Genomic DNA, 16,490 nt, shown 5'->3' on the forward strand with positions numbered 1-16,490 from the left:
CCCACCAGGCCAGACGAAGTCAAATGAACCCGCAATCGTGGAACTCGGAAAAAGGAGAGAAGCCTCCGTGGGATCTACAAGCTGTCTCGCGTGGGGATTAAAGTACTGGAAGCAAATGTGCTCTGCGGAGGCCGGAGCAGAATGCTGCGTCTCGCACAGGTGCTTATAAATTTTATCCTGCATCTCCGCATCCGACACCTCGGCATCGACAGAAATGCTGCCAGTGGACGTCGACTTCCCCGACCCACAAGGATCAAGCAGCAGAATCTCAACCTCCCTCATCCTGCGCTGGCGCAGCAGCTCCAACACACGCTCGTTGGACATTGACGCGGGACACAAAACGACCTTGACACCCACTAACACTTTCTCAACCGACGACTCCCACAAGTCTTGGTCTTGCACGCAAAGCAAACGTCTGGTTTCATTCCCGGTGCCACTCACGAGCTGCTCCAACTCCCCGCGGGAGTGAATGATGTTGTAGGGTCCCAGCGATTCCGCATCAACGATGCAAACAAGGGCAAAAAAAGGATCATCACCTGAAATACGACAAAAGCTCTCTTTTTTATCCGGAAGGATCTCCACAAAAAGAATCTCAAGACAATTGATGTCCTCGTGAGGGCAAGCCTTACGCACGCCCTTGCCACCGATGCTGTCGTACACCCACACGCGAATTCCGTCGGGAGTTTGACCGAGGTCTTCAGCAATAGCGGCGTGGACTTTGTCTATGGAAAAGGAGGCGGAAACTGTTGTGCTTGACACCTGGACCGAGGGGCTGTAGTGACCTTCCAGCGCCCCCGCAAGCGACTCTGCCTCTGTAATGTATCTAAACGTAACGTTCGTATAGTTCTCCTGCCGTATGCGTCCACATTCAGCCTCGATTTCCTCTGCAACCTCCTTAATATGTGCAGGGACCGGGTCTTCCGCCAATACATCGCCCAACGAGGACTTATTTACGTACACGAGAAGCGACGCCCGCTCGTTGGAGACCCTGGAAAACGTCCCCGTTTCGCTGCTGCAAGAAGCCGAACGCATGACTTCTTCTTGCGAGAGGCGAAACACATACATGTCGTTAAAACATACCCACTGATCCCCAAAGCGAACATACGTAATGTAATGCCCATTCTCTGCTATGCCTTGGTGTACGACAATGGAACGGAGTTCATAGAGAGGACTCAAGGACTTTTCCTCACTTCCTCCAGCCTCTCGTGAAAGGTACCGCTCAAGATCAAGCGTGGTTGAAAAGCTCCACTCCCCAGGCAGTGTTTGCACGGTCAGTGTCTCCATTGAAAACTCTACCCGATTGGGGTGAATGAGCAAAACTGGTGGGAGACGCACAAAAAGCTGGCTTCGCTCAATGGTGTGCTTCGTGCACGGCCCTCCTTTTTCGATCTCCAGCAAGACCCCCTCAATGCGTTCGGGTTTGGCCCAGTGGTCAAAGGAGTCAAGGATGGTTTTCATGTTCTTCACAAGCAATTCAACGTCGTAAAAGCCCTCGTTTCGATGCGAGACGTAGTTGCCGCCGTCCACGACACGCGTGATGTACGTCAATTCCCCGTAGAAAAGCTCACGAATAAAATTCTCCTGGGGAGTTCCCTTACAAATGATTTCCAGTCTATCAAACAACTTCTGCATCATTTCATGAACATCGTGCTGCACCCCCGCGGCGTCGGCGCCCCATCCAAAGGCGTCTGTCAGCTCCTTCGTGGAGACGAGCGGTGTCAGGCAGTGGAGTTGTGCAAATATATTCCGCAACGCTAATATGATGGGGTCACGCTCGGGGTGCGCCATGGCGTAGAGCGTCTTGCGAAAGGCTGGCAGGTAAAAAAGGGCCTGGATGACGGAGTTCAAGTAGCACGTGTTGCCTTGATTCACGAGTCCGACGTACGGCAGTTTCCCCTCCACTCCGTCTGCACACCCTTCATTGTCCTCGCTGGGCAACGTGCCGCGCGGCGACTGTTGCGCGTTCGTCCCACTCATGCCCCTTTATTTACTTTTTATTTATTTTTTTTTGCAGGCAAACGTCGGAGGAGCCACCACGAAGCACCCGCACCCGCCTCCTTTTCCTTCAGTCAATTACTTCACTCTGTCGCTTCTTTTGCGCTGAAGAGAAAAGGCACAGGCAAACTTCGAAAGAAAAAAAAAGCCGTCGGGCGGGGATACAGGCAGAGAAACTGACGTACAGGCAATAATATCGGCAGTAATAATAATAACAATACTGCCCAGTATCAGAGAAAGGGAGAAAGCAGAATAAAATAAAATAAAGGGAGGAGGGGGGGGGGAGGAAACTTGGCGAATGCGAGCAGAGGAAGAAGAGCAAAAAGGGCAGAAAAGGTGCAAGTGCCGCTGCTGCCGCCGCCGCTGTTGCTGGTAGTGTACATCATAGTAATGGAGGCTCGCCTCCTTCGTGCTTCCCAAGTTGAAATGGCCGCTTGGATGCGTAGTCGGTCGGCCCAAACAGCAGCAACGAGGAGGCTGGCTGATTTACCTTCTTTGCCCGCGCCGCCTCTGTTTCACGCTTGTATCCCCTGATTGGCTTTGGCGCACCCTTGGCCGCGGCATCCAATGCACGCTTTTCAGCAAGCTGGTTAAAAAATCGCACCTGCTCTCGCCTTCGCTGCGGATCACAGGAGTAAGTACGAACCCCAGACGGTGCCGCGGCGCCAAACTTCAGCTTGGAAGGGATTTCCGCGATGCGGCGTTCGATGCGAATCATCTCATTCGGCGACAGACGCCCCGGGGGAAGTCCCTTCAGTTCCGGTGGCAGAGAAATTTCCAGGCGGGCGTTCAGCAGAACCTGAGAGATTAATTCAGCGAGCATGGGGATATTCTCCTGGCGGGCGTACAGCTCCAGCATCTGCAGGTAACTTGCCAACTCTCCCATGCTGCCTAATGTCCGTGAGGCGCCAATGGCGTCCAAAACAGTTCTCAGTAGAATTTGAAGCGTGTTTAACTGCTCATTAAGCTCCTGGCACTGCCGATGCATGATAGTATTCTCTTCATGACCGACCCGCCAGAGCTCCTCCAACGCGGCAATGTCAAACTCTACCGTGGAAAGCGTTTTGTCAATAATGTGCAGTGACTCAAGCTTACGGACCTTCTTGCGCAGGGAACGTGGTTGATATATGGCGTTGATGGGTGCACGAAAAAATAGCACTCGCGTAAACATCTGGTTTGCCTTATTCCCTACTTTCGCCGCCCCTTCCACCTCATCCTCCAGCAGCGGTGGCAAATGCGGCTCATCATTCCTCGTCAATGAGGAAATGGGACTTTTTCGCAGTTTTTTCCCCACGGGGAGCTGAAAATACTTCGTGGGGTAACGGGTCATGAGGCAACCCAACAATCGCGCCGTCATCGAGACAAGGACCTCGTCGTTTTCGTCGAATAGCCCCGGTCGGCCGGCGGCGACGCCTTGCTTGTTCACCGCGTGAATCATTCCATAGGACCGACCACAGCCTTCGCTTGAAAAGATGGGAAAAATAAGGCAGCTTGTCATGGAGTTCCACCCCAGCTGCCGCAGCTCCTCCTCCATCGCCCCGCGGTCGCGCTCGCTCACCGCAAACCGCTGCGGCTCCCGCCCGTTAACCGCAATGAACTTGCGACAGACGGTGGTGTGAATCTCCTTCGCCAGCATCAACTCCATGTCACTCCCCGCCAGGGGATCGCCCACGGTGCTGTCGAAGGGAAATCGGGCGCCGCAGCGCAAGTTATCATACTCATCGCAAATAAAGATTCGGACGACCTCGCAGCGAAGCAGAACAGCCGTTATCTCCGCAAAGACACTCAACAGTGACGAAAAAAACTCTCTCACCGAGAACGACTTTGCGGCAGTGACCCGCATTTTCGACTGGTCCTTGTCGGAAGAGGCATTTTGGCTTCGCTCCTCGTTCGAAGGGGCTGATTCCGACTGCGAGCGCTGCAGCGCCGCGGTCCCCGACTTTCGCGCCGCGTTGGCAGTCTCCTGCGGCCGGCGTGGCCCCGCCGCCTTCTCCTCTAGTTTGTGAAAGGCGGACTTGTAGCCCGCCTCCAGTGAGGCGTACGCCTCCCGAAGCTGCCGATTCATCATCGCGCGAACGTCCTTAAGGAGTTGCCCTACTTGCGGCACCGCGTGCTCCTCGCAGCGTCTGCCAATTTCGCTCAGCGCGAGGGTAATTTCATCGGAGATCAAATCCAGCGACGGCGGCAGATCGTGCATCTTCTTAGAGGTAAACAAGTTCTCCAACTCCTGGGATTTCTGGACCTCATCCAGGTGGTGCTGGCGCAGCCTCGCATGTTTCTCGCGCAGCCGCTCGAGAAGCAGGTCCCTCGGCAGAGGCGAGGCTCCCAGTTCGTCCGTTGGCGGTCCTTCCATTCTTCCCTGCGCGCCGCCCAACATACACACACGCACAGAGAGAGAGAGAGAGAGGTCGAGACAGAGAGAAGGAAAAGAAAAAAACAGCACGAAAGCAGAATGGCTGTTTTCGTCGTTCATTTTGGCACTCCGCCTCCTCGTCTTTATAAATGCAAGGGCTATGCATACATATATATATATATATATGTGTGTGTGTGTATGTTTTGCCCTTAGCTCTCTCTTGTTGTTGTTGTTCATTTCCCTCCTCCCGCTTTTTTTTGTTTCTTACTTCTCCGAGGCAAGCGGCGTCAGGCGTGAAAACACAACGGAGTGATGCACCTTGTGCTGCTCCAGGCAGCCCAACACGCAACGAGCGTCACGGAGCGAAAAGCAGCCCAGCAGCTGCTCCGCCCGGCTTAAAAGTGCGGGAAGCAGACGGCGCAGCTCCTTCGCACAGCTCAGTGCCGTCTCATTGTTTGCCCGTGAGCCACTCAGCATCGCCACATACTTGCAGACGCTCCCGAGCTCCGTCGGCTTAAGCTCCGCATGCAAGTCGATGCACCGGTTGAGAACGGCTCCCACGTAGGCCTCATGACAACAGTTTAACAGCGCAATCGCCTGCAGCGCGTAGATAACGTCCTTCGGGGTGTACGTCGCGACGTCCTCCACGGCCCTCCGTGAGACAGACCGCACCATCTGCACGCTATTCCTCTCACGCAGCCGCAAGAGCGAGGAAAGGACGTTGAGTGACTGTCGTGCGTCGAGTGGGGCGGTGTGCAGGCGACAGAGGAGGTGATCCAGTTGCGGAATTGGCATGCGGCAGCGCTTCACGAGAAGCGAGATCAGTCGCAGGACGCAAACCAGCTCCGCAGGGGCTGCATTCCCCGTGTACTCTCGCCTCGTCAACTGGCGAGAGAGATGCTGCAGCGTCTGCGCATCTGCGAGCTCAAGCTCGGCGGCGGCCCAAAGCAGCGTCAGAGAGTCCTCGGGACGCGAGGCGTGGTGTGCGGCACGCTCCAGCAGAACACAGAGCCAATCACTCGCGCCTGGCGAAAAGTACGGCGACGCACCGCTCCAGTCCTCCTCCGTCTCCCCCTGCTGAAACTCCGTCGTGGCGGGGCGATGCCGTTTAAGGCACCGTGCCACACCTGCCAGGGCCTCGAGCACCAGCAGCGACTCCTTCGCCCCGCACTCCGCCAGCCACTGCGTGTAGTTCGCCTCCATCTTACGAACGACACCCTGAACGCGCCGGCGCCTAACCTGCTCCGGCTCCCGGCCCGCCCGGATTCTTTGCAGCAGCCTACAGTGGTCCACGAGACCTGGCGGCCCGCCGCCCCGCGCCGCATCGAGGCGACGCTGCTGCTGCGGCCTCTGTGCCGCCAAGCCGCAGCAGAGTGAAAGGCCGGCAAGAGCAGCACGTCGCATCTTGCATGATGATGATAGCGGCGCACAAAACACGCAGGCCCAGAAACGAAACGGGCCGCTTCTCAAGTGAAGAGCCTCAGCAGAGGCAAAAACAAAAAACGGAGAAAACGGGGGAAAAAGGTATCACAGGAAAACAAAAATGTGTTGCGTGCAATGTGTGGGGTAACAAGGCCCTTTCAGCTGCCCAGAGGAGACATATAAAGCGAAGACAAACGAAAAGAAAGAAAAAGATTAAAATAAATAAATAAAAACGTCTGCAGATCAAAAAGCAGCAAAAGAAGTGAGAACAAAAAAAAAGAGGGGACAAGGGGGAGTGCTCCCTCGTCGTCTCTGCATTCACCGCTGCTTCCTTTGCTTTTCTTCCCAGCGCCTCACTTCTTCCGGCGCTTCCCATGAGTGTGTGTGGTTAGGGGCAACCGCCAGCAGCGCGTTTGCCGACGTGCAGCCCCCTCTCCTCCGGCACGCCCAGCCCCTCCAGCACCGAGTACGGCATGCAGTAGACGGGGTTGATCTCATTCAGCGGGTGGTCCTCGTACCCGAGGAGGCTCAGCCCGCAGAGACCGTAGAAGGTGTGGTACACGTCTGCCATATTCCCGGGTTTATCCGCAATCCCGCCGCCCTCGGCATCCTGGCAGGCCAAAATAAAGTTAAACAGAGTCTTGCGGTCAATCCAATCCGCGTGCCCAAGCATAGCGAGAGATGACACGACCCACCAGCTGTAGCACACATCCGCCTTTTTTTCAGGGCGGCCATTCAACCCTCCAGATGGAAGCTGTCGCATAGCCAGCCAAGCTGACAACTGCTCCTTGTCAATGTGATGCAACGCGTTAGCGATACTAAGAGCCCCGACGCAGCAGAATATCTGACCTGCGTGGCTCTCGGCCCCTGGGGCAACCCCAAACCCCCCATCCCAGTTTTGGCACTGCAGCACCCAACGGACAGCCGCCTCCAGGTCAATGAGAGGGAGCCTTCCAAGCAGCTGCAAACAGCTCAGCGCGATGTAGACAAAGCGGGTGTCTACCTCCCCCCACTCATCGCCCTGAAAGGATCCATCGGGGAGTTGCATGGATGCCACCCAACGGGCACACTTCTCCCTGTCGATGGAGTCCAGGGCGCCGAAGAGGCAGAGCAGCTGGACGGCACTCAGGGTGTAAAGCATGTGGGAGTCTTGCCCCAGGTTCCCACCAAAGCCACCGTCGCTATTCATGCACGCAAGCACAAAAGTAATAATATCTTCCCGCTTAATTTTATCTAATTGACCCATCAGTTCCATGGCGCTAAGGCCCCAAAAGACACCATTCATTTTCAAGTGCTGCAACGTCCAGTAGCCTAAATTGTCCTTGTGGTCGTCCAGATTCAATATGAACTTCTGGTGCAGCTCCGTCAAGAGCCGTGTTAAGGGCTCTGCCGTCATCGTCCTTCGAAACGCGTTCTCCCCACCCGCCCAAACCCAGACCTAATTGCAGCTAAAGTGATGCACGGGGGGGGGAATAAATAAATAAATAAAGCAATGAAACAATAATAATACATGAAAAAGAAGGGAAGAAAAGAAAAACAAAAAAACTATTAAAAAAATTCGTACAAGAAGGATATTGCTTGCAATTAACAACAATAGATAACGGGGTTACACTGGTGTAGATATGCTATTCATATAACCGCAGTTATTGAATACTGTAGCTCGCCACCTTGACAAGGCCATGGGTGTGTCTTCTTCGCCGGTCCTGTCCTTTTGACACTCTCGTGTCAGCTGGTCGAGTGGGCACACAAGGGCGCGACTCAGGACCATGGCATAACAATACGCTTCGCTACCGACCTCACAGCACGTGCTGCATCGTAGCGCAGTTCCTCATCCCGTAGCGAAACGACGGCAGAATCGGTGAGGAATTCCACCAGTGCCTTCTTTACCTCTGGATCCTTCAATAAACCTTTTGCAAGGTCCTTCGCTATGCCACGCAGCTGCTCCTGTATCCACGGGTCCAGGACAGTCATCAAGACAAACTTTTTGGTCACCTCCTGGGTGTAGTGGTCCTCAAAGAGGGCGCGTAGGAAGGAGGAGACGGCAATCATGGTGTCATCTTGCCGCAGCACCTGGACTACGAGCCGCACGACAAGGTCGAGGGTTTTGGCATCCTTCAACACATTTTCCACAACCTCCTTTGAGAGTTGTATGGCCTGCTCACGCAGACGCGCGTCGCCCAGTGCCTCCGATGCCACGACAGCCGTGTGATGCACGGTGTCGTCCTTCACGGGGGCATAGAAAAAAAAGCTAACGGCGCCTATCCCCATCACTGCGCCCATGCTGGCAACGACGCCCTGCTGCCACGACGTAAACAGGCGTCTGCCGAAGCTCTCCTGTGACGTCCCAGCTCCTCCTTTTGTCTTGCCGCCTCCATCTTTTTCGCCCCCGTCATCAATCTGAGGAGTGGGATTGCCAGGTAAATTTGCAGTCGTCTCATGAGGCGGCTTTCGCCGAGACACCGACCGCAACGCGGCCACGTGTACCGCAAAAAGGCACTCAACCGCCTTCACACGTCGCAGCATTTTGCTCCCGCAGAGTAACTGAGGTGTGGGAACGGAAGAAGCAGCTTAGGGACCACCCCCTCGTTCACCTCCCACAGGCCCTACCCTTACGTGGTGCTTCCCTCACAAATAGCAGCAAAAGTTTGTTTTGTTTGGTTGAAAGAAGGGGAAATAAGAAGGCATCCTCGCTCACCTCCATGTATGGAAATGGAAAAAATTTGTCGCCAAAGAGAAATGAATAGGTGACATATGTGTGTGATTGGGAGGAGGCAGACCGCCCCTCAAGAGCGTCAGCCTCCCATGAGAGCAGGTCGTCCCTACACCTACAAGCGATGCCCCTGGAAGCGAGTGATTGTGACCCAGGGCGCAGTTGGACGCGACAACGACGCTGCAATGGTTAGCTCGTTTGCGTAATACACAGCAAGGCGTTCCGAGGTGCCTCAGGAACCTGCGCCGCCGTTCCTGCCCACCGTTAAAATCTGGAGCTGCATGCCCTTCAGCCTGTGCATGTGTGTGTGTGTGTGTGTGTGCATGTGTGTCTGTGTATTGCTCGCTCCATGTGTGTCTGGTGGGGGCGGGGCGATGCCGAGAGGCTGCCCAACGATGGAGGGCACCTCCGTGAGGCCTTCAGGGAGCCTGCGCAGAGGGCGCCTCGCCGCTGCGCCCTGAGGAGGCTTTTTTTTTTGGCTCCACACCGCCCCGCCCATGGGGAAGCCGGAGGGGAGGGCCTGCACGCCCCGCCCAGCCGTCGCCCCGCCGCCTCCATTTGTCGCGGTGGAAGCGAATCAACCAAACAGACCGACAGCAGCAACTCGGGAGGCCGTCAGTTGTAGCTCCATGTCCAAGTGCCGCCCCTCCACCAACGCGGTGCAGAGAAAAAAGGAAGTGAGGGAGAGGCGGAAGAACAAAAAAATAAATGGGAGGCAGGCCATTCAAATGAAATTGAGGAGTGTCGGAGAGATGAAGAGCAATCGCGAATTGCCGCCGTTGCAGGCTCCCCGCATGTGGGGCGGCAGGCGAGGTCGCAAATGGCAAAGTTATAAGTGTTCCCAGCGTAACAGGCGGTGCAGCACGAGAAATTTTCGCGTGACCGGAGGGGCAACAACAAACAAAAGAAAAAAAAACACTCACTTAGGAGGGAAGGATACAACAACACCAAAAGCCGGATTAGGCGCAGAGAAGCGGTGAGAAGAACACAGTCATATCTATATATATATATATATAATATATTATATATATATATATCTATACATAAATTACGTGTTAACATTTACACAGAGAGTTTTCTGCTTTAACTGAAATATGAAAAACACACTAATGAGATTCGAATTTCTCCGTTTTTTTTTTTTATCTTTTGCTTTTGCTTTTTTGGTATTGATCCCGCTGTCAGTCTCAGGCCGGTGTGCGTCGAGTGTAAAAGTACCTCCCAGCGAGAAAGCCAATCGTGCCAAAGAGCGACGAAAGAAAGGCAAGGTGAAGTACTTTACAAAACCGGGGTAGCTGCGCGTCGTTCCTCTTCAATGGTACGACGTGGGCGGTGACAAGGCGCGGCTGCGGCGTCGCCGCCGGCACATGCATTGCGCATGCCACTGCGGCGACGACGGCCGCCGGGGCACTTCGCAGCTGCATTGTGAGCTCCTGCTGAGCCTTGAGGCTGCTTAGCGCGTAGCTCCAACCAATCCGTTCCGCCGCGACGCACTCGCAAAAATCAAAACCGAGCATGCGAAGAATACCAACGTAATACAGGAACCTCGTTAAACAAACGGGTAGGGGTCGTCTGGGCGGAGACAGCAAGGGAATACACTCGTGGAGGGTGCAGGCAAGCTGCGCCAGGCTCATTTCTCCGCCGGAAAGAATGTACTTCTGGTATTCTGCCTTGGGCGCCATGAGCACCAACGCACACGCCTCCGCCACATCTCGGACGTCCACAATATTGTAATGCAAAGGAGACGTAAAGCGGCGTCGCTGCTCCGCGAACCGCACCAGGGCCTGAACGTTGCTGTCACTCTCCCCCAGAAGTGAGGGGCCCACCACCATGGCAGGGAGAATCACGGTCAGCGGCACACCTGCCTTGTAGGATATTCGCTCAGCCTCCCGTAGGGCGGCCGCTTGCCCACGTTGCAGACTTCGTGCTTTGGCGACCAAACTTGTTTCGACAGGGAAAATGGCGGAGGCAGGGCTAATCAAGACCACCCGTCTGACGCTCTGGCCGCTGGAGCGTATGGAGAGAAATACATCTTGTATGGATGTGACAAACCGGTGCTCAATCTCATTCTCATCAAGAATGTCCGAAGTATTGGGTCCGTCAACGTAGACCACGGCGTCGCAGTCTGCCACAGCCAACGAAAGGTCGTCCTCGTAAAACAAGGAGAGACGGGAGGGGCGTGTTTCAATAAGGGTCGCTAAACCGTGGAGGGCGCTTTTGCCACGGTAGTCGCGTTCCAGCAGTCTCACGTGGTGGCCGTTTTTCAGGAGCCTTGCCGTTACGTGGGCGGCGAGAAGCCCCTGGGGTCCAATAAGAAGAACGCGGCGGAACTGGTGCTGTGAAGCCTTTTGGCCGGAGTCCGCGCTTCTGCGTATGAAAAAAGAGCAGGATTCGTCAGGGCACTGCGTCTGCGTCGCGCTTCCAACGTCGGCGCACGACGCAATCGAACCCAACGGCATCTGCAGACTCCCCGGGCTCTGAAAATCAATGGAAAAGGTCTCATTGATGCTAATTTTGCTCGGATACTCATCTGGCTGGAGAAAAGAGCCACACGGCGTGACGGGGACGTCGTCCGCGTTGAACACCTCAACGCCCCGGCCCAAGTACCTCGGACGCTCAAAGAGGAGCACCCCCTTATCGCCCTCCGCGTTCACCGCCGTCGTCATCGCCCGCGCTTGACCCACAAACCTCAAATTCACTATCCAAATACCTCTACTTTTGCCTGTGCTTTCGCCTCTCTTTGTTTGTTTGTTTGCTTTGTTTTGTTTTTTCCTTGGCCTCCTGTTATTTATGTGCTTTTTTTTAGTATTATTACTATTTCGTATTTACTTTTCTATCACGTCTATTTGGCCTCGCCTTGTCGTTTTCGCCCCTTTGGCTCGTACGGCTCTTCACGTGCCGCTGGGTCCCGCGATGCAAACTCCGCGGAAGCGCTCTTCCCCCTTCACCCCTGCAGAGGGCCACGCCGACCCGCCGCTGACGCCAACCTCAAGACGGTTTTACGGCAAAAAAATAAAATAAAATAAAAATAAAAATTTAAACCACAAAAAAACAACAACAACAACCCTGTTGACTGGCGGCCAGTGGGCGGGGGGTGGCCAAGCGGAGCGAGAGTTACCCTCCAACGGCAAACCAGTTATACAGACGTGGGCGTACCTTCGCTGCGGGCCAGCCACGGTAAACTGAGGGCCACAACAGAGAGAGAGGCAGAGAGAAGAAGAAGAAAAAAAAAAGAAGAGAGAGAGAGAGAGCGAAGGTACAGGGAGGCGTTTGCTACGGCACAGGCGGCCAAAGGGCACACCGTGAGGGCAGACGCGTGTCAATAAGAAAAAAAAAGACACAAAAAAAAGTCAAGAAGATTCAACACTACTTTTTTTTCTTTTTCTTTTTTTTTCCATCCTTGCAGGGTAATAGTACCGCCGTCGCGTTCAGGAGAGAAGCCATGCGCCACGAGAATTGAATAAGAAGAAAAGTGTTGGAGGGGGAAAAAAAACGGAGAGTTACTTCGCCTCGCCTCCTCTGCTTTTCTTCTTATCCAACTCTAGTTCCCTTGCGGCGTTCAGCTCTTCCAAGTGCGTGTGCCGCCCGCCAATACCACCGCCGCCGCTACCTAAGCATTTACTTCCTCTTCTTCTTCTTTTTCTTTGTTGTTGATTTTGGTTTGATTTCCTTTTCGGCGCGCGTTCGCCGCCGCGCCGGCGGGTGCCGTCAGCGCAGGGGGCGCACTCATTCCGCCAAACCCCGGCGACGAACCCCGCGTCAAATGCTCTTCGGGAAGACAAGCTCGTAGAACTGGTAGATAAAGGCGCACTCCACGCCCCAGAGGAAGAGGTTCCAGCTGGTCATGCCCTCAATAATCTCGGGGCTCTTCTTGTACGGGTCATCGGGGTCGAAGTCCTTGAACTCCTCGGGCCACTCCTCCTGATTGATGACAACTTGGGCTCGCTCCTCCTCCGTCAGCTGAGGGCGGCGCTTCGGGTCACGAAAGACAAACATGTTGTAGGCGCGGGAGCTCGAAAAGAGCGGGGCTGCTGCCATTAAGGCCGTCCCCCTCGGTGCCATGCGCCGCAGAAGCATCTCTCCTCGCGCTTTACTTGCAATCGATTTTCCCCCGGTAGACGAGCGCGCGCGCGCGAGAGCGAGAAAGGCGGTGTTCTCACAAGCAATGAATATCCCCTTCGTCCAAAAGAAAAAAAAAAGGAAACGACGCGCGCCAGCAGATGAGAAATGAAAAAAAAAAAAGCACACACACTGGAAGGAGCGGCACAGACAAACACGCGTAGACACAATAAAAATAATTAAACGAACAACAACAGACTTGCGCATTCCATTTCCTTCTCGGCAACTTTCCGACTTGTGCAAAGTTGTCGCAGGGATGGGCCGTTAAAAAAAAAAAGTTTTACCTCGCCTCCCCACCCCCAGAGCCTTTGCTTGTTTGTTTGTTTGTTTGTTTTTTCGGGGCGGGGGCGGGTCGCATCAGCGTGGGTCGTAAGATGCCAGTTGTGGGATGCAAAGATTGTACCAGCTTTTGGCCTCGAAAAAGCTTCCCGCCCTCTTCCAGCCCACGTAGCCCTTCCTCAAGGCCGTCTTCAGGCCGGTTTCCCCGGCAGAGTAGTGCGGGTCGGCGATAAGGTAGCGCGCCTCCATTGTGGCCAGGTTTGCGTCGACGCCTAAAATGGTGTGTGCGTAGCTGCTTCCTCCGATCATCACAGGGCAGGCCTTCTTGTTTCGGAAGTGGCTTACTAGAAGTTGCTGCACGGACGGGTCCGTGTCCAAGTCTGCACCACTTTCCATGCGGCGTATGGTGCACTCCATGCCCGGCACGAAGTGCTGGATCACGATCATCACCTCAAAAGAGCCAATCCAGTCCTTTGAGCCCACAAATGACTTGCGATTCATTTTCTCCGGGTCCTTTGCATGCAAAATACCCTGAATGGCGCGAATGTCTGGCATCGGCTCCGTCATGAAGCCCTCGTACTGAAACCAAGAGAGTATTGTTTGCACGCTCCTGTACGCGCAGCCCCACCCATCATCCCTGAAGCCGTCCACGCGGTAGTGGTAGTAGTCGTACGCCCCGCTCACGAGATACGTCCTCCCTCCAGGAATCGCCGAGGTTGTCGGAAGCTGAAGATGAATGTTGCGGAGAAGATGCCTCTCCCAGTCTTGTCCCGTGCGGGGCACACCCGCCGCAGGGGCGGAGGGCGCCTGCAGCGTCCCCGGCCACTCCTTGAGCCGCTGCCCGAGGAGCAGCAACGGACGCATGGGAAGCAAGGCCGCACGGTGCTCCGCCACTCGCATCTCCCGCACCCCGTAGTGAATGTTCAGCGGGTGTGGCAGTGGCGAGGGGCAAAACACGGCCGTCGGCGCCCTCACCGCGGCGAGAAAAAACGAACGCAGGAACTCCTCCAGGCGAAGCGCAATTTCTTCCAGAGAGTCGCCCAAAAACACCTGCTCGTTTACCCCCTCATCCGTCTGGGGAAGGCGCAGGTGTCCAACCTCGCCCGTGACGCGCACCTCCGAGACGGCCGGCTCACTCGCCAGGCACAACTCGCACGATCCCTTCAGTTTGAGAAGCCTCAGCCACGCCGCCACCTCACGCAGATCCTCCTCACTGCCGCCAAAGCTCTTGGCTACCGGCACCGGCACCGCCGGCCCCTCGCTGCCGCACCGCAGCACCACCAACCAGTGCACGTTCTCCCCGACGGGGCCCAGGGAAACCTTCACGCGCGCCTGGAGGGGCCACTCCCTCGCCACCGCAGCGACGTGGCCGTCGTCGTGGGCCCTTCGCAGCGCATCCCTGTCTGCCACCCGAACCACGTCGCAGACGCTCAAAGAAAAGGGCAAAATAGACCCTACACAAGGCTCGTCTCGTGTCACCGCGATCGTGTGCCCGGACTTGCGCAGGATGAGCAGCGGCAGCTCGTCTTCCAGCGGAACGGAAGAATTAACCTCCTCAGACATGCAGGGAATGGCACGGCCTTGGAAGCGCGCAGGCGGAGGGCAAAAGAACAAAAGACAGGCAACAGTGAAAGTAAAAAAAAAAAAGAGAGTTAAAAATACTGAAAGAAGAGGATGATTGCACACACAGCCGCATACCTTAGATAAAAATAAAAAATAATAAACCCTCTTGACGAGATTGGGGCTCAGCCACACAACGCACGTCAAGCAGTCCGTGAATCACAGCCGCTGCAGGAGAGAAGAAGGCCAAAATGACGTGGGACGTGGTAAAGCATCCCTCAAATATCCCTGGGGCTGACAAAAAGCCTCAGCAGAAGACCTGAAGCGTTGCGCCTTTGCATGGCTGTTGCTCACATTGAAACGGTGGCACAACTATCAACGGCACGACAAGCTCTGGTTCCTCTTCTTCTATCTTCAGTTCCTCACGTTGGCTTGCGCGGCACTGACGCAACACGGGCAACCTGCACCACAGAAAGCGTAGCCGCAACTGCCAACAAAAAGTCACGACGTCTGTGTGCATCGATGAATAGATATTTGGGTTCGTGAGGGGAACAGAAAAGCGGGTGGAGGCACGATCAAGCAGAACCCAGTCAAACTCCTCCACTACCTTTGTTTCCGCCACAACAAGCTCCTTCCCCCATCCAGGAAGCTGATGGCAAGAGACGCCCTTCTTCACGTGTTTGGCGGCGCAACACTCAAGAAACTCCAGGCTACCAATAACCTTCACTGGTTGGGACGTCGGGTTGCTGTTCACCACAAAGACACCACTCAAGCTGTCTCCAATCACTACTGTCGTTGAGGCGAGCGCCACTGTCAAGGCCGATTCCCCGCCCAAAGTTAAGAGGAACTCTAGCGGGATGCGCTGCTTCGCTAATTGACTGGCCCGAGTGTGTAGTGCCCGCTTAGAAAGCACGTGGGCGTGAAAGTCTTCCACTTCTGCGGGGAGCAGGTAACTTTGCAGCGGCCCCGTCAAGGCAGGCGACGGGGTGGGCTGCCGAAGAATGACCTTTGCTCCAACGTCAAACCCCTCCAGCGGGAACGATGCGGGAAGCAGCAGTGGGGTGAGAATCGCCTGCGCCGAGTACACCTTAATTGGGATACGGAGCTTTACAGGCACACTCACATCCAGTGGGCCACAACGAACACCGTACAGGTGAAGAGCGTAATAAAAGCGGATGCATTGACCGCGAAACGAGGGCGGCAAATAATCGGGCAACGTGAAGGTCACAACCAGCGCCCTCGACTCCCGCTCCCGCAGGGGCAAACTGGTTACCATGGAAACCTCATCCGAGCAGAAGAGTGTGTAGGCATTGTAGTCCTTCGATAGCTTGTCGTCGACAAGCATTCGACAGCGCTCGGCCACCGCCCGCTCCCCTGCCAGAGTGTACTGCAGGCGTCTAGAATCCACGGCACAAACGCCAACAATTCGCGCCGTGAGGTACTTCACTCGGACCACCGGAGGGGCATCGGCGTCGACGTCGGCAAAGTAGTTGTCCACCTGCCCGAGGCGCACGGCAACTCCATTGGAAGTGCCGCTGGGTGAAATTGGCAGCCCATGGAGGTAAACCTCGGCGCGGACGACGTCGCCCGGGGCGTACCAGCGGCGATGCAGCGATGCAGTCAGCAGCATCACACTACTCCCGCCGCCAGTGGCACCGGCTCCCTTTTCTTCTCTTTTTGTGCGCGCGCGTGCGGGTGGTGGTTGTCAGCAACGTTCGCGGTTGCATGCGGACACGCTCGCGCCAACGCCGGCGTGGAGAAGAAATCCAAGAAACAAAAGCAGAAAAAAAAATGTAAAAAGGCTCCGCACAAAAAAAAAAGATCCTACAAAGTCAGATGTCGTCGTTTGCACCCGCAATCCAAATACGCACGCACACACACACACACACACACAGAGAGAGAGAGAGGGGAAGAGAGGACACAGACTTCCCCTCCTCGCTGCAATCGCTCTCCGTCTCGCGGTTTCGCCCTCATTCGTTTTTTTTTCCCCCTCGTTGCCACATTCATTGCAACAAAATCACAGTAAGTTTAAGACTGAGTGCCGCTTTAAGAAGA

General features: G+C 55.2%; 9 protein-coding genes across 9 annotated transcripts in view, besides 17 other annotated features; all 9 read right to left on the minus strand.

The window, feature by feature from the left end:
• Tco025E_00519 (ubiquitin hydrolase) overlaps positions 1-1,977 on the minus strand; it is a gene marked incomplete at both ends in the record, with an annotated part of 2,034 nt that extends 57 nt beyond the window's left edge. The window contains one exon of the mRNA XM_029367460.1: positions 1-1,977. This exon is cut by the window's left edge and continues 57 nt beyond it. Coding sequence (XP_029232418.1) covers positions 1-1,977 — 1,977 coding nt within the window.
• Positions 1,978-1,982: 5 nt separating this feature from the next.
• Positions 1,983-2,008: a microsatellite.
• Positions 2,009-2,377: 369 nt separating this feature from the next.
• Tco025E_00520 (uncharacterized protein) lies at positions 2,378-4,348 on the minus strand (the record flags this gene model as incomplete). Its single annotated transcript, XM_029367461.1, has 1 exon — positions 2,378-4,348. The coding sequence occupies one exon, from the start codon at positions 4,346-4,348 to the stop codon at positions 2,378-2,380; it is 1,971 nt and encodes a 656-aa protein (XP_029232419.1).
• Positions 4,349-4,384: 36 nt separating this feature from the next.
• Positions 4,385-4,417: a microsatellite.
• Positions 4,418-4,512: 95 nt separating this feature from the next.
• Positions 4,513-4,534: a microsatellite.
• A 78-nt stretch (positions 4,535-4,612) lies between these two features.
• Positions 4,613-5,752, minus strand: Tco025E_00521 (uncharacterized protein; the record flags this gene model as incomplete). The annotated part of the gene is made up of 1 exon (XM_029367462.1): positions 4,613-5,752. The coding sequence occupies one exon, from the start codon at positions 5,750-5,752 to the stop codon at positions 4,613-4,615; it is 1,140 nt and encodes a 379-aa protein (XP_029232420.1).
• Positions 5,753-6,158: 406 nt separating this feature from the next.
• Tco025E_00522 (geranylgeranyl transferase type II beta subunit) lies at positions 6,159-7,166 on the minus strand (the record flags this gene model as incomplete). The annotated part of the gene is made up of 1 exon (XM_029367463.1): positions 6,159-7,166. One exon carries the CDS (start codon positions 7,164-7,166, stop codon positions 6,159-6,161), a length of 1,008 nt encoding a protein of 335 aa, XP_029232421.1.
• A 75-nt stretch (positions 7,167-7,241) lies between these two features.
• Positions 7,242-7,256: a microsatellite.
• Positions 7,257-7,315: a sequence feature (A-rich).
• Positions 7,316-7,528: 213 nt separating this feature from the next.
• On the minus strand, positions 7,529-8,293 carry Tco025E_00523 (uncharacterized protein; the record flags this gene model as incomplete). Its single annotated transcript, XM_029367464.1, has 1 exon — positions 7,529-8,293. One exon carries the CDS (start codon positions 8,291-8,293, stop codon positions 7,529-7,531), a length of 765 nt encoding a protein of 254 aa, XP_029232422.1.
• A 481-nt stretch (positions 8,294-8,774) lies between these two features.
• Positions 8,775-8,817: a microsatellite.
• Positions 8,818-9,473: 656 nt separating this feature from the next.
• Positions 9,474-9,522: a microsatellite.
• A 79-nt stretch (positions 9,523-9,601) lies between these two features.
• Positions 9,602-9,642: a microsatellite.
• Positions 9,643-9,664: 22 nt separating this feature from the next.
• On the minus strand, positions 9,665-11,143 carry Tco025E_00524 (uncharacterized protein; the record flags this gene model as incomplete). Its single annotated transcript, XM_029367465.1, has 1 exon — positions 9,665-11,143. One exon carries the CDS (start codon positions 11,141-11,143, stop codon positions 9,665-9,667), a length of 1,479 nt encoding a protein of 492 aa, XP_029232423.1.
• A 73-nt stretch (positions 11,144-11,216) lies between these two features.
• Positions 11,217-11,248: a microsatellite.
• A 235-nt stretch (positions 11,249-11,483) lies between these two features.
• Positions 11,484-11,541: a sequence feature (A-rich).
• Positions 11,517-11,542: a microsatellite.
• Positions 11,543-11,673: 131 nt separating this feature from the next.
• Positions 11,674-11,731: a sequence feature (GA-rich).
• A 116-nt stretch (positions 11,732-11,847) lies between these two features.
• Positions 11,848-11,871: a microsatellite.
• Positions 11,872-12,098: 227 nt separating this feature from the next.
• Positions 12,099-12,122: a microsatellite.
• A 114-nt stretch (positions 12,123-12,236) lies between these two features.
• On the minus strand, positions 12,237-12,554 carry Tco025E_00525 (uncharacterized protein; the record flags this gene model as incomplete). Its single annotated transcript, XM_029367466.1, has 1 exon — positions 12,237-12,554. One exon carries the CDS (start codon positions 12,552-12,554, stop codon positions 12,237-12,239), a length of 318 nt encoding a protein of 105 aa, XP_029232424.1.
• A 349-nt stretch (positions 12,555-12,903) lies between these two features.
• Positions 12,904-12,933: a microsatellite.
• A 20-nt stretch (positions 12,934-12,953) lies between these two features.
• Tco025E_00526 (uncharacterized protein) lies at positions 12,954-14,438 on the minus strand (the record flags this gene model as incomplete). Its single annotated transcript, XM_029367467.1, has 1 exon — positions 12,954-14,438. One exon carries the CDS (start codon positions 14,436-14,438, stop codon positions 12,954-12,956), a length of 1,485 nt encoding a protein of 494 aa, XP_029232425.1.
• Positions 14,439-14,742: 304 nt separating this feature from the next.
• Tco025E_00527 (uncharacterized protein) lies at positions 14,743-16,065 on the minus strand (the record flags this gene model as incomplete). The annotated part of the gene is made up of 1 exon (XM_029367468.1): positions 14,743-16,065. One exon carries the CDS (start codon positions 16,063-16,065, stop codon positions 14,743-14,745), a length of 1,323 nt encoding a protein of 440 aa, XP_029232426.1.
• A 235-nt stretch (positions 16,066-16,300) lies between these two features.
• Positions 16,301-16,328: a microsatellite.
• Positions 16,329-16,360: a sequence feature (GA-rich).
• The last annotated feature ends 130 nt before the right edge of the window (positions 16,361-16,490 follow it).

Source organism: Trypanosoma conorhini, assembly GCF_003719485.1.
Source record: "Trypanosoma conorhini strain 025E chromosome Unknown Tco_14.4_contig_00012, whole genome shotgun sequence".
Lineage (NCBI taxonomy): Eukaryota > Euglenozoa > Kinetoplastea > Trypanosomatida > Trypanosomatidae > Trypanosoma > Trypanosoma conorhini.